General features: G+C 40.2%; 1 protein-coding gene across 1 annotated transcript in view; it reads left to right on the top strand.

The window, feature by feature from the left end:
* Window positions 1–15,625, top strand: part of TAFA4 (TAFA chemokine like family member 4) — a gene marked incomplete at its 5' end in the record, with an annotated part of 123,973 nt that extends 108,348 nt beyond the window's left edge. The window contains 2 exons of the mRNA XM_083355184.1: window positions 1,434–1,558; window positions 15,109–15,625. Coding sequence (XP_083211310.1) covers window positions 1,434–1,558; window positions 15,109–15,120 — 137 coding nt within the window. The 3' untranslated portion in view covers window positions 15,121–15,625. The remainder of the gene's footprint in view (window positions 1–1,433; window positions 1,559–15,108) is intronic.
* Window positions 15,626–15,848: the final 223 nt, after the last annotated feature.

Raw genomic sequence — 15,848 nt, 5'->3', positions numbered from 1 at the left:
ATGTCTCGAATGTTTTAAGTCTGATTATCTGAATTTTGGCCACTTAGAATCTCCAGAGCAGAGCAGAATGCAAATGTCAGTAAATAATTAAATGCATACATTTGAGTTACTTTCAAACCATAGCTTGGAGAATTGGAAAAAAGAGATGTCTGAATTCTTTTTGAAGATCATTTTGATGTGAGGAGGATACTGTTGTTTACAGAGTGCCTCCTAAAGGAAGTCCTTAGTGATATATACATATGAGAATAATTGGGCCTAAAAAATTGTTCATGAAATTGTGGTGACTCAAACAGTATTCAACCACCTCTATGCCCTTCCCTAAAGCACTTATTCCTGACCATTGTTTCAAAAACTGCCATAAGAAAAAAATGTAGAATTTCAGAAGCAATTTCCAGCATAGTGAAAACCAGGATGGGGCCACTCAACAGGAGAAGAAAATAAAATAAAATGCCAATTTCTCTGGGTGCGTAGAAACATTGTTTCTGTTTTGCTGTTTTTAACTGACATTGATTTTTTTTCGTATGTGATTTTAAAATGTTCTTTTCCTAGCATTTAGTGTTTTTTGTTTTTTTTTAACTTTCTGTCAAGAGAACCTTAATTACTAAGTGGATTAGAAGGAAGGGAGGATATTCTCATTGGAATCTGTTGCATGAACTGCAATTTATTATCCTTGGTTACACTGATTCCATGGTATAGCAAAGAGTCTTTCCTGTTCAGATGTGTTGTCCCAAAGGTGCTTTCCTGCAAACAGCAACTGGACTTGATTTCCTGATTTTTCTTGAAAACCTTTAGCTTCTCATCCAAGAAGCTCCTTCAGTTCTAACTAACTGGTGGAGAATGGAAAAGATTCCATTCAACCGCCGATGGTCATTGAAACCACCTGGGGATGAATCTGTGCCCTCAAGAGTCATCTGAATCAGAGTGCAAAAAAGTGGAAGTGTCTTGGGATTGCTGAAAGGACTGCGCTGTAAGAGATAGGTGGTGTCACGCTCCTCCCTCTCTGTTGAGAGAGGACTGTTCAATTTCAACATAGATCGCTTCTTTGACTCCTCTTTCAAACTTCTTCGGGTCCTTTCTGTGTAGAATGTGAAACTTGTTCTCTTCAAAGGCTCCTTTCCTTTTCCCACAAGTTAATTAGAACTGAGGAAGTTCCTTGGATGAGAAGCAAAATGTCTTCAAGCGAAATCAAGAAAGTCCAGGTGGAGAAAAACATTTTTGGGACAACATGACCTGCAGGACTGAGAATCTCCATAGACTTTCTCAGATGTATTGGCAATGAAACTCCCAGAATTCCCATCTGACGTGACTTTTGGCTTGCCTCTTCAACACATTTGAAGAAGAAGATTCAGTAGCTATTTGCTTCCGGGCAGCATTTTCTGGGTCCCATTTTTCCCATGTTATTCTGAAATTGCTTCATTTTTTTTTATTTCCAGCTGCCATTGTTATCCAGAAGTGGTGGTGTCATATGGACCCTTGTCTGGAAGGAGAGGAATGTAAAATACTTCCAGATTACTCAGGTTGGTCATGCAGCAGTGGAAACAAAATCAAAACAACCAAGGTAAGTGGATGGATGGATGGATGGATGGATGGATGGATGGATGGATGGACGGACTCACTCCCTTTTCTCAAGCTGACCAATATCAGGGGCTATGCTGATCTTACAAAAAAAAGATGTACAAGAATAACCAGATTACATTAGAATCATACTGGGTGGGAAAGGAGAGTTTAATTTATTCTGTTTTCTTGGGATATACATTTCCTCCTGAAATTGTGTTTCTCTCCCCCCCCCAGATGGAAATCATGTATGCTACTGGATGGAAACTATGTTTTTTCTTCATGGGTCAAATAGCAGAGGTAGAGGCTTTACATACTAAGAAACTAAGAAAACATATCCCTGCTAAACTGTGCCCTAATCCAATCGTCTCTTCCTCTTCCAAATTTTAATTCAGAGATGGGGCATCTAATCACATCTCCCTCCATTTTTATAATTTTCTGCACTAAGCATGGATATTTTTACACCAAAAATACGGATACACAGACACAAACATCATTCACCTTGGTGCCAGTTCTGTGGGAAGGGGACATGCATATTTTGCATCATTCTTTTTGGACTGCAATTCATCTCCTGTAGTAGTTCAGTTACTGAAGATGAAGGCATGCAATGTCAGGCTTTGTTAATTACCATAATGTCCCCAAAGTCAGTGGTCTGTTCCTCCTATCATAAGGAATAAATGACAATCTTTTATGGGAAGAAGTCAAAGACTGCTACTTCAGTCAAGGTTGAGCTGAGGTTGCAGCTTCTTTCTGGTTTAAGTGACACCGATCACAAGTCATTAATGCTGCCTTTCTCTTGGTATCCACACATTGACTTTGATTTTGGGTCATACTAGAGCAAGAATTTTCACAAACGCATGCAATATCTATCCCCCAGCATTTCAGTGCTGCTGAGATCACTGGTATGGAAGGGATGGGGAAGTCTACACATACACAATGAGTGTGCCATCTTTATTTCCTATCACTGAAGGTGGAATATTTCTTATGTCAATCATCAAGCCTCTTCCAGACATGATTTTTTTTAAAGTATAAAGACTATTTTAAATTGCCAGTCCTGGGTATCATCTTTTATTTTCAAGAACATAGGGACCTACATAGCTTCCATAGACTTTTTTTTTAAAAAGATAACGTAATAGTAGGTGGATACTGTAGGTGTAGGCAATTTGACACCCTCAAGAAGTTTGCACTTCAGCACACCTCAGGCTTAGCCAACATTACCAGTGGAATTGCAGAATTGATGGTCCTAAACCTCTTGAAGGTACAAATTGCCTCTCCCAATCCAGTGCTTTGTTTGGAAATAGGCACATTTGCTTTCTCCTCTCCTGTCAAAACAAAATAAAAGCAAAGTTAATCTGAAGACTTTATAAGAAGGACCTTGGTGAGCCAAGTCTGTCCGTGAGGATGAACTCAACAGATCTGTTTTCTGGGAAGTGCATGATTTTTAAAGCTGGTGGCAAAAAAAGGCTGAAGAGCAGCAAAGATATACAAAAAAGGAAGCGTTTGCTTCCATTTGTTGGTCAACTGGATTTTGGGACTGGCCTCAAACCTTTTGGCAAGGTGCAAACCATAGTTTTCAACATTCTTGTTTTGGAATTTTTCATTCCAGATGTGAAAATCTGTGGCAAGCCATTTCTGGAAACTTGAGATGTCTAAACTTATGCTATAAAGAAGAAGAATTGCCAACTAAGCAGGCTGAATCACACTCTGTGATTTGTTTGCAAACTTATATATAGATAAACCCAAGACTAGCTTGTCAACTGGGAAAAAATGCTCTTCTCCTAAAACACCTGGTTGATTTTGCGTTGCTGTTGATATTGATATTTTTCATTCTTATAAAGAGATGAATGTAAAAGATGGGCTTTCAAACCTGCCTGACAACTTAAGCCTGTGTTAAATTTAAAGCATAAGGCACATAAAACATGGCCAAGCCAAGGAATATGCATGATCCTGAAAATGTTTTCCCCCCCTCTTTTTTGTGCAACACACTATTTCCTATGGTGCCTTTGATCATTATACCAAAAATACTTTTAAGTTATGGTCATGAAAGGGAGATTGCCATTTCCAACCATGGAAATGTGGCAGTATGTGAATTTCATCATTTGCTGAAGGAGGAGCTTCAAGGTGCTCCTATTCCATAAGTCATTTCAGGTAAAAAAAGATGGTGCATGCATTCACATGCATGCGTGCATTCTCTACTTTGAAATAAATGGGGCAATCCATGTTCACAAAAGCATTGTATGTACGTATATTGGAGAGCACATGATTGGAGTCATTCTCACTGACCATGTTGGACTAAATGGTTAAATCTCAAACAGGAACTATATTTGCCATAATATCGACCCATTCTAGTTAGCCAGAGAACTTTAAGACAAACGAAACACTTGGATCTAAACTTTGGATAAAGTGGCATGCTTTTTCATTGAGGTAACTAAATAAAATGATGTTGCATTCAGAACTTCATGGGATCAGCTTTGACTGTCTCAAATTTAAAAAGAGGAGATTGGGTGCGGGGGAGAAACTTGGCTAAGGTCTCTTGAGAAACTTAGCTAGTCATAAAGGGCTCAATTAGGATTGCAGTGGCTCAGCAGTTAAAGATACTGAGCTTGTCAGCTGGAAAGCTGACAACCCAGGTTCGAGACCCAAGCGCCACACAACGGGGTGAGCTCCCTTTTTTGCCCCAGCTCCTGCAAACCTAGCAGTTCAAAAGCATGTAACTGGAAGTAGGTAAAGGAATAGGTACTACTTTGATGGGAAGGTAAAGCGTTCCATGTGCCTCGGATATAGTTATGCTGGGCCACATGACCACGGAAACATCTTCAGACAGTGCTGGCTCCCTCAGCTGAGAAATGGAGATGAGCACTGCCCCCTAGAGTCAGATACAACTGGACAGGGGGAAACCTTTATCTTTCTTAAAGGGCTGAATGGAGGAATAATCTGACCTGGAATAAATTGAATTCATTTGAACTTAGCTCTGATCTGGCCTGCTTGAACCTAGGATGCTGCTCCTAGGCACACTTGCCTGAAGATAAGTCCTACTAAATATAGTATTGTTTTTTTCTAAGACAAGTGCATGGCATAACACTGCTTACAGGCTTTTATTAAAGCACTAGCTTTAATATGGTCTGTGTTATATGGTCATCTGACAGTGATTTAAAATTCAGCTTTCAGAAAACATGTTTGGGCTGGTTGACGTTTGCTTTGATGCAGACATTATTGTCACCATTCACAAGCTGAAAATTCTGCTAGCTTGAAAAAAAGGCACAGATGCAATATATCCTGCTACAAAATGAGAGGTGTGCCCACTGTTATACCAATGCCAGAAGTTCAGAGATTACTCAGTTGAAATATCTTTTTTTTCCTGAAATGCATGAATCAGAATAAAGCTGTTGTGGAAAAATTGAGAGAAAAGAGAGACAAAGAAAAAAAATCTCTTAAAGAAGTAACAATGCTACCAATTTCACAGGTTAGTTTATTCCTACCATTTATATGCTGGTTCCATTCAAGATTCAAGGCAGTTCACCATATAATAAAGATAACACGAATAGTAAAACAACAAATGCTATAATGCGCATCATTTGGTCCTCTTATTTTAAAGTACATACTAAAAAATATCTCTTGTTATGCCACCGAAGTAAAAACCCTGCATTAGACAGCCGCCATCTGTGTTGTACCCTGAATGCTGCACAAAGAGGACCATCTTTATAGACTTCAAAAACATCAATAGGGAGACAACTGTTCTGACCTTCGAAGATAAAATAATCTTATCCCAGGAAGTTAGGTTTTGCAACAGGCCTTCTCCGCCCACATGTACTAGATAAGCAGATTCTGTTTGGATCAGATAACTGGCTCTCATGCAGCATTGGTGTCACTGTACAGTAAGAGCTCTCATCTCTCTGTAGGAGGGCAGTGTTTCCTGCATCAGGGATGTCTTTCAGTTTGTCTTCAAGGGCAGCCCCATGTAGAGTGCGATAATAAGGTCATGTTCAAACATGTGGCGATAAGATCATGAGTCAGTATTACCAGAGCCTGCTGTATGCCACCCTGGGTTATTCATTCCAGTCTTTTCTAAGTTGATTTGAGGTGTAAGACATCAAAAAGAAAGATATCAGATCAAGAGACTCAAAGCATATTTGGGAAGTGTAAGCATATGAGCTGTTCGCACACAATGAAAATAATACAATTTCAAGCCCACTTATTATTATTCAGACTGAATGGAGCAATGGTCCATCACGTGCAGTTGGACATGTAATAAAAACGCTTGGGGAAGTTACCAGAAACCAATATAATCTAAAGGCGGAAAAAAAAAAGTCCATACAAGGTTGGGCAGAGGCCAAACACCTGGCAGACCTACATAGAATGGAAATGAGCATGAAGAGTTTCCCCTCCTTCATAAGCGTGAATGTAGAGTCCAAATCTGATTTGGCCTTTTGTAACACATCTACAGTTTGAGATTAACTACTGTGCTGAATTAGCACCCAGGAGTGCCCTTAAAACTGTCTTTGCTTCATTAAAGTAACAAGCTATTAACTCCCCTCTTCAAAGAAGAGAGCCCCAAGTGTGCAATCTGCTTCCCAGTGAAGTCAATGGCAAAGCTTGCTTTGATCTTAATGGGTTAGCATTGCACCCAAAGGTGATGCAAGTATCTTTAATTTGCTAATTTGCCTCTGATGAGGCTTTTCCATTTTTCCTTTTGGTATCTCAGTATGCTTTTCGCTGGGAGAGAAAAACAAGAGGGAGGGATATTCGGATAAGACATTAAGCTTCCTTTCATACTGTGAATTCTTGTAGGTATAATGATGAATGAACTGGCTCAGATCCCTTCTGTGCTAACTAAGAGTACAGAAGCAGCTCATTATCAAAAGGCATCTCTCCATTCAGAAAATCCTGCACACACACCTATGCACACAGATCCACACAAAAACAAACATACCTCGTTATAGATGAAAGATAAATGGACAATAGAGGAGGTAAAACTCATAAGGGTAACAGGTATTCTGCTCCCCATCTCCTCTTTTGCACTTACAATTAAATGTGAATTTCAGTAGCTCAAAAATTCAGGGCTTAAGAGTGAAAGCACACAAAAGGATCGCTACTTCCCTGGCCAATATTATGTAAGTTGGCTGACCCCCAACTCCAGTGGGACAGCCGTATCTTACCAACCAGAATAGAAAAACCACAGTATAATACACTTGCACATTGTCAGAAATATTTTTATTTTTGATGGAAGGTGCTGTGTTTTAAATTTTTAAAGAAGAAAGCCTTTCTCTTGGGCACTTTGATCTGAAATCTTGTGTAGAGCTGGACTCCATGGCCTAAGTGGGTCTTCCAACTGGATTGTGCATAAGAACAGGGAAGGGAGAACAGCTCTCATCTCCTTATCAGTGTACAACATCCAGATAATGGAGCAATGCATTTCTATCTATTTTAAAGGTAGTTGAGAAAGAAAATGGATGAACAGATGCTTGGAATTAAATGCATGACATTCTCATCCAAGCTGTTTCAGAATGCAGTGGCACAAGTAGTAGCATGGGCCCATGTCTCCCATGTCTCTCCAAGGGTGCGCATGTCTCCCCATTGCTACGCAAGCTGCATTCATTTCCAGTTGGCTTCCAAGTGTAATTCAAAGTGCTGGTTATAAAACCCTGTATGGCATAGGGGCTGAATGTCTCCAATTGTCTCTGCCTACCCAGGATGTTCCAGCAGAATGGGTGTACTCCAGGTCGCATCTCTTGTACATGTCATTTTGTGGGAGAAAATTTGTGTCTTCTCTGTGCAGCCTGTGCCCTCTGAAATGGGTCTATGCAATTCAACTCGTCACAGCCAACTCGGCACAGCCAGCTCACCAAGGCCAACTTGCCACGGGACAACTTTCTGCGGGACAAGAGTTATACTAATATCAAAGAAATGGTGGAATAAACTAATTAAAGAAAGGATGCAAAAGGAGAGGGACAGAATGAAATGTGAATGACAAAAAATAAAATAATTTTTCATTTTTTCTTTAAATAATTAAATTGAATTGTTAAATTGTGCCACAGAGAGTTGTCCTGTGGCGAGTTGGCCATCATGAGTTGTCCCATGGGAAGTTGACCACAGCAAGTGGGCCACAGCATGTTGTCCCATTCCACTCCAAAACGGCATGTCCACAGAGATCCGGATGGCACCCTCTTTTCTGGAGTTCCAGAAAGCATTAAAACTCTGGGTTGGGTTGATGTACTATTGTTTGTCTAGGACAGGGGTAGGCAACCTTGGCTCTTTTATGACTTGTGGACTCTTTTATGACTTGTGGACTTCAACTCCCAGAATTCCTGAGCCAGCATGCTGTTGAAGTCCACGAGTCATAAAAGAGCCAAGGTTGCCTACCCCTGGTCTAGGATCTTGTTTGACTTTTAATGTCTGTAAGATTATTTCAGTCTGGGCTGTCTGTTTGGTTTCATGTTTTTATCTATTTTTATGGGTTTTTTTTCTAGTTTTCTATGCTCTCTAGAGTTCATTGGAGTTGGACTAATACATTTGAATAAATAAATAAAAAGTAAAATATATGTCATTTAAAAGGCAAATTCCATACCTAGAATTATCAGGAAAAGGTCTGAAAATAAAACTGCCAGTATCCTGATACATCTGTATCAAAACAACAGCAACACTACACGCTATTGTGGTTATCACACATACGGTAAAAGTCATTATAGGAAAAGAACAGTTGCAAACACCTCCAATGAAATAACGAAAGGCCTGTAGCAAGTCCCTTAATTGGGCAGATCCCAATGCAGTTGAGAAGTAAATGATTTTAAACTTGATGAGTATTGTGTATGAGGAAATCTGTTTACTAGCATGTTGAATGTCACACCAACAGAGAGTTATGCTGTGAAAAGTTGGAGTCACTGCTCCCTGCCACTCAAGGTCTCTGACCTGGAGAAGTATCAGTTGGGGTCCTTGGTATTTAGAATTGTTTTGTAATTACAGGTATCCTGAATGTTATCAGGTGTAGATACCATTTTTGGATGTCCAAAGCACCTGCACAACTCTGACATTTATCCATTCAGAATCACCAGGGCAGCATAGAAGGCATCTCTTATGTGCAAGTTGCAGGAGTTGGTACAACTGGATATTTCTGAGGGTTGCTGAACACATAAAATTCTAATGTAAATCTTGGTATTCCTCCCTTGGTCAGTGGGGAATCATAGTCCAGGAAGCAAGTGCCCTTGTTAGCAGATTGCAATATGAATAACTGTTTAGATTGTGGATAATATCACCATGGTGTACAGGTTCAAATGTTACGCCATATAGGATTTCCAAAACCTGGTTAAAATAGGTTCCATTTATTAACGCATTCACTCAGGGGGAAAAAATTAGGAAAATCCGTGGCAGTCAGTTAATGCAAGTAACCAGTTTTATGAAATTTTTCAAACTCCAATGATAATAGAAAAGCTAATATGGATATACTTCATGCAGTATTAATTTAAAAAAAATAGTTTGAAAATGGCTGACCTGAGTGTGAAAGCCAGACAGACTGAGCATCTACTTTGTATATTGATCATACGGACTGTGTCATCAAGGGTGAAAGCTTTGGAATTACAGGGATGGGAGGGAAATGAGAACATTATTCTCAGGTTAATGCATGAAAATCTCCTTACAAATGATTAGGTATTTAAAAAGTCACTCAAAGCTTTTAGTAGGGAAGGCTTCAGCTTCTTTAAAAGAAACTTATTCCTCTCAGCTGCACTGTGGAGCAGTGCTGGTCCTGAAAAAGTCATTTGATGAGGAAAAATAAGAAGAGCATCTACAAAACCATGGCTAGTGATGTTTTTACATGTTGTTAATAGCTACAATAACTGTTTGGACAAGATGAATTCTAGCACACAGATAAGCCGGTTTTGAAAGGATTACAAAACTAAAAAATCAATGGAATGTACTTTATTGTTTACATTCACTGAGCATAACTAACTGAGCTGTTTCAAAATGTATGTAAAATGTATTGTGAAAGCTTAAAGGCCAGGGTAATTATCTGAAACAAACTAAAAGCTTTGGGATATTCATAGAATTGAACTTGCATAAGCCATAATTGCTGGCTTGTCGGTGAGAACAAATAGATCGTTCTCCAGGTTAGCAGTAACACTAGTACCATTCCTTTCAATAATACATTTATCTCCCCTAAATGTTACTACAAACCCAGCTTTCAACAATGCCTTCACAGATAACAAGTTAAACCTTAGTTTAGGCACATATAACATTGGTAAATGCTCATTAATACACGAACAGTATGCATTACCTTCTCCAGAGGCTTTCATTCTCCATCCATTGGCTAATGACACATGCTGTTTGCTCTTAGTCATATGGACAAACCTCTCTTTAGTCTTGGTTATACACTGAGACGCCCCACTATCAACCACCCACAAATCATGGTTTACAGATGTTAGTGAACCAGAAACAGCTAAGCCAACATCTTTTCTTACTCTCCTATTGCTATTTGAATTCTGTTTCTTACCCTTCTTACAGAATTTAGCAATATGCCCTTTAGCCCCACAAGAATAACATTTTTTAACAGTATAAGCAGTAGTAGACTGTTTTTCCTCTTGTGGTTGTGTCTCTCTCAGTTGGTCTCTGTCTTGCCTTCTTCTGGACTCTTCCAGCAATCTCCCAGTTATGTCTGTCAATGTTAGTTCATCTCTGGTCAGGACTTCCAGAGAAGAAACATAAGCATCATAACTTTCATCCAAAGAGGAAAGAATAATGTACACCTGATGCAACTCTGAGAAAATCAGCTCCTTTGCATGTAGCTCTTGCAGCGTTTTCTTCATAAATGCCAAGTGAGCTAACATATCTCCACCTTTCAGAAGACGAGCCCTAAACAGTTTACGTGTAAGGTGTATATGTGCACCCACACTATCACAAACATAAATTTGTCTCAAAGTGTCCCAACACCTGGCAGCAGACTCCTCACCATGGATATGGACAAGATGCTGGTCATTCAGTGTTAGTCTAATTATGCAAAGAGCTCTTTTGTTATCTTGGTTAAATTTAGCTATCTTCTTTGCATCTTCCTTATCTGCTGGATCCCAAGCAGTCACATTCGGAGGATCATCAACTACAGCCCATAGTCCTTCCTTGCGCAGGAGCAAGCAACATTTCGTGGACCAGGAAACGTAGTTTGTTCCATCTAACCGGGTTATCCAGGAGATACTTGTTGACTGTTCTTGTGCCATTTTCAGGTGAACAGATAACACAAAGTCAGCTGTCTTAATACGGTACTGCGTACACTAGCTCTCAGTATGTCTCTGGGCCCATAACCAATGATAAGGATATGCAGAGTACCTCTTGAGCTAACAAGAGCTTGCACAGAAAAAGAGGATACTGAGAGTATCAAGATTACGCAGCAACCACACAGATACACTGAGCTGTGTAAAAGGTTTTACTTGTGGAATAATAATAGCACAGTCCAAGAATAAATCAGTCCAGGTCATACACGAGTAAAGAGATGATAGCAAATAACAATAGTCGAAGGATTATCCAATGCAGAGTCTTCTTACCAGTCCATAAGTCAAAACACAGTTCACAGTTCTTCAGGTTTAGCAAACAGTAGCAAACCCACAAACCACAATAATCAGCAAGTAACAGCAAACGTAACAGAGAGAAAGAAGCTATGTCTCTAGCTCCCTCTTATGGCCGTTGGAAAAACAGCGTTGGCCAATCATCACACATTTAAAGTGATACAATACAGTTTCTATTACAACGATACAATCATAGTTTATATATATTGCCAACCCAACCAGTTAGGCCATAGTCATGTACCTAACAGAATGTACTTTATTGTTTATATTCACTGAGCATAACTAACTTGAGCTGTTTCAAATTGTACATAAAATGTATTGTGAAAGCTTAAAGGCCAGGGTAGTTATCTGAAACAAACTAAAAGCTTTGGGATATTCCTTATCTTTTGTCAGCATTTACCTAAGAGTTTGCATAAAGTTCTTTTCATCTCTGGTTCCAGAGAGTCCTATCAATCCTTTAACTCTGTTGTTACCTTTCCTCCCTTTATTATTGGGATCATTTCCTTCATGTACACCCCTCCTTTCATGAAACATTTTGAAAATCAGGTTCAATATTGTATATCAGGCATGCCAAACTCATGACATGATGTGATGTCATGCGACGTATCGGGACTTTCCCCCCCATTGCTGGCAATGGGGTGGGCACAGTTTTGGAGTGATACATCCAGCCTGTGGGCCAGCAGTTGGACATGCCTGTTATATACGATACCCCTTGATCACAGGTCCCGAACCTTGTGCTGCAGCCCGTTTGGAACTAGATTGCACAAGTCCTGGGCGAGCACTCATGTGCGTACAGCTTTATTTGTGTGAGCAGTGGGCACACATCCCTGCCACTTGAGCAAATGGATCTGTGCGCATAAGCACCTGCCACTTACACAGAAGTATCCCATATCCCCCACTGGTCCGTAAAGCTAGAAAGGTTGGGGACCCCTGCCCTACATGACATTCATAGGTTGTCAATCTTCAGGAAACTGAAGATGATGATGAAGGTGATGATTGTTGTTGTTGTTGTACCATAATTACCGTATTTTTCTGTCTATAAGATGCACCCTTGTATAAGATGCTCTGGCGTGTGAGTTTCTCCATGCCGATCAGCTGTTTGGCGGAGCACCGAACAGCTAAGCTGGCAAATCCAGAAGTTCGGTCGGCCGACGATCTTGCTGTCTCCCCTCTCCTGTTAGTGGCAAGCCCACAGGGGATTGACACCTGCACCAGGCGGCATTGCAAAACACACAGGCATGCCCTAGGCTGTGGAGGTTACCATTATTTTTCCGTGTATAAGATGCTGCACTTGTATAAGACGCACCTGATTTTTGAACAGGGTGTTTGCAGAAAAAAATAGCATCTTATACATGGAAAAATACGATACTATTTTTGGTTCTTAGTTTTACGTAGAAATAAGGTGAAATTTCCTAAGAGTTAGAACAATTAATCAACCTGCCTCCAGAAGTTGTGAATGCTGCAACACTGGAAGTTTTAAAGAAAAGACTGGACAGCCATTTGTCTGAAATGGTATGAGTTTCCTATCTGAGCAGGGGGTTGGACTAGATGATCTCCTAGGTACCTTCCAACATCATCATTATTATTATTGATCATCGCACAGTCGGCCAGATGTTCAGACTGGATTTGGCATTTTTGTCTACCTATCGAGTCCTTACCAAGGACCTGGGATAGGCAGATGTGGATGTTTGATGGTATTATAGATATCATCGCAGGATGAAAGCAGTTCCTAGTAAGGCCGCCTTTTGCAATTTATTAATGGCGAATTTGTCAGTGCCAATGGTGTTCAAGTGGTGCTCCAGTTATTTTGGAATTGCACCCAAAGCGCCTATTACTGTTGGTACTACCCTTGCTTGCCTTTGCCACAGTCTTTCTATTTCTATTTGTAGGTCTTTGTATTTTGTTATCTTCAACAGTTCTTTCTTGTTTATTCTGCTGTTTCCAGGCACTGCCACGTCCATTATCCAGACTTTTTTGTCTTTCTTATCGACAATTGTTAAGTCCGGGGTGTTATGTTGTAAGTGCTTGTCTGTTTGAATTCTGAAGTCCCAGAGCAGTTTAACTTTATCATTTTCTATGACTTTCTCTATTTTATGATCCCACCAGTTCTTGCTCACAGGCAAATGATATTTCTTGCAGATCTTCCAATGCACCATTGTTGCTACTTTGTCATGCTGCTGCTTGTAGTCAGTCTGTGCAGTCTTCTTGCAGCAGCTTACCAGGTGGTCCACTGTTTCTTCAGCTTCTTTGCATAGGTGGCACTTACTATCTGTTGCTGTCTTCTCAATTTTGACTTTGTATGCATTTGTCCTTAAGGCTTGGTCTTGTGCAGCCAGAATTAGTCTCTTTCTTTAACTTTCCTGCACTTAGCCATTGCCAGGTCTTGTTATTATCTGCTTTCCTACCTATTTTTTTTAATGTACTGGCCATGTAGTGTTTTGTCTTCCCATGCCTCTATTCTGTTTTTCATTTGGTCTTTCTTGTAGGCCAGTTTGGTCTCTCCAGTATTCAGTGAGCCTTCCTGATATACTAATTTCAGTGCATCTTCATCATTGTCCTTCAGATATTCTTCCAAACCCATTTTTTCTTCTTCAACCATCTGATGAACTTGCAGCAATTCCACGTCCACCTATTTGCCTTGGTAGATAGAGTCTGTCATTTATTATTATTATTATTATTATTATTATTATTATTGTTGTTGTTGTTGTTGTTGTTGTTGTTATTGTTGTTGTTGTTACTTTTATTCATTAAATATGAACCAGTCAACTGAACACTCAAATTGACTGGCACTAATGGTTGACACGGGTTGCTGCCAGCATCCTAGGTATCACCCAGGTATATCATCATCGTCATCATCATCATCATCATCATCATCATCATCATCATTATTTCTAAAGCACAAAGTAGGGCCAGATTATGTGAGGAACCACCTTTCCCTACTATTTCTACCTATCCCATTAGGTCTGGCAGAAAATGTTCAGGTTTTCTCTTCTAAGGAATGCAAACTGGTTGGGTCCAGGAAGGGAACATTTTCTGTCAGGGCCTCCTCTCTTTGGAACAAATTGGTCCTGATTTTGGTAAGGCCTTACAAACTCAGCTTTGCCACCAGGCTTGAAGGTCAGGAGGTAGGCCCAAGCCTGTGCATTGCTTATGTTTATTGCTGATTGAGGGGATTGTTTTTAATCCCGGTTGTTTTATGATTGTGATTTTTGTTTTTCTGGAAGCCCTGGGTGTGCGCACAGGAGGCAGCGAGTGCCAGCATCCTGGGTGAAGTCAGCCTCTGGGGCAAGACAGCCAGCAAGCATGCTGGACTCTGTGTGCTCGCCACCTCCTGCACGCGCACCCAGTGGGCGGGGTGGGGGCGCCTGTCGCTGGCTCCAGGGCTGCCCTGTGGATCTAAGACTGAGCACATTCTGGCTTTGATGGCTGGCACCAGGTTGTAGATCAGCGCCCAGTCATCCTGGGCCGGGCCGAAGTGCCGCGGGCTGATCCTTCACTGTTGCAAGGGCAGCTCTGCGGGTCAGGCGCAACCATATTGTGGGCCAGATTTGGCCCACGGGACTTGTGTTTGACATGTCTGCTATATGTCAAAGACGCACTGAACTCTGTTACCATCCCACCAAAGTGGTACTTATTAGTCTATTCGTATTTGCATGCTTTTGAACTGCTAGGTGGCTAGAAGCTGGGGCAAGAATGGGAGCACACTCTGTCACTTCCGTTCCTGCCCCAGCTCCTGCCCACCTAGTAGTTTGAAAGCATGCACCAAGGTCAAAACTGAACTTCTGTGACTAAACCATTTGCAGTTGGACTACTGCTATTGCTGGAACATGCCTAGCATCATCACATTACTGCAAAGATCTGTCTGTGAGGATACTGTACTGGTCTTATCTTTGTATGTGTTTTATCTTCATTCTGCATATTTAAATTTTCTGAAGAGGTTTTAAAACCAATTACCAGCAATGATATTTATACATATAATTCTCTCATTTCTCTTTTCCTTTGCTTGCAGGTGACACGGTAGCACAAAGTCAACATGTGTCAAAGTTGGAATAATGGGATTTACAACCAAATTTCCTGACTGCTGCACAGAGACATTTACTTGGCAAGGAAAGTGTCAAGTTGGTACTGTCAACTTTTCAAGTTAGCTGGCAAGAACTAGAACTGCCTTTTTAATGATGACAGCACTCTTCAAAAAACAAGTTTCTTATAAAGAACTGTAAGACAGGAACTGTAAGCCCAGCCCTTTCATGTTCAGGATGAACAATTGTAAAAAAAGAAGCCAAAACATCTAGTGAAGTGTGTTGTCTAGGTCTAGGATCTGATTTATGATGTTTAAATACTCAAACTGGGTTTGCATAACTTCTGGGAATTATTTAGATGAAGAACCAGGAATAATTCAGATGAATGTGATAGGAAAGACAATTTAATTAATGTTTAAATATTCACATCAATATATTTTTATGTAGGATTTAATAAGAATTAAATGAGCTCATGAAGTAAATCATTATGCTCAGTAAATTGTAGCTTATGCCAATCTTTATATTCTGTTAACAGTCTGTACAACTTTATTTCTTTTCATTTGTACAGTGTTAAAGAGAGAGAATACTTGTTCTGCAAGTAGATAGTATTTACAGCATCAGACATGTCCAACCATTTATAAAACAGAATTATAAGTACTGTTCTGTTTCACTGGCAGCCAGAAAACTGAAAGAAAATGCAACCATTGATTAGAAATTTCACCCAACTCAA

The sequence above is a fragment of the Vipera ursinii genome (assembly GCF_947247035.1).
Source record: "Vipera ursinii genome assembly, chromosome: 2".
Classification (NCBI taxonomy): Eukaryota; Metazoa; Chordata; class Lepidosauria; order Squamata; family Viperidae; genus Vipera; species Vipera ursinii.
Note: the sequence above shows the minus strand (reverse complement) of the source record. Positions and strands in the feature narration are given on the sequence as shown.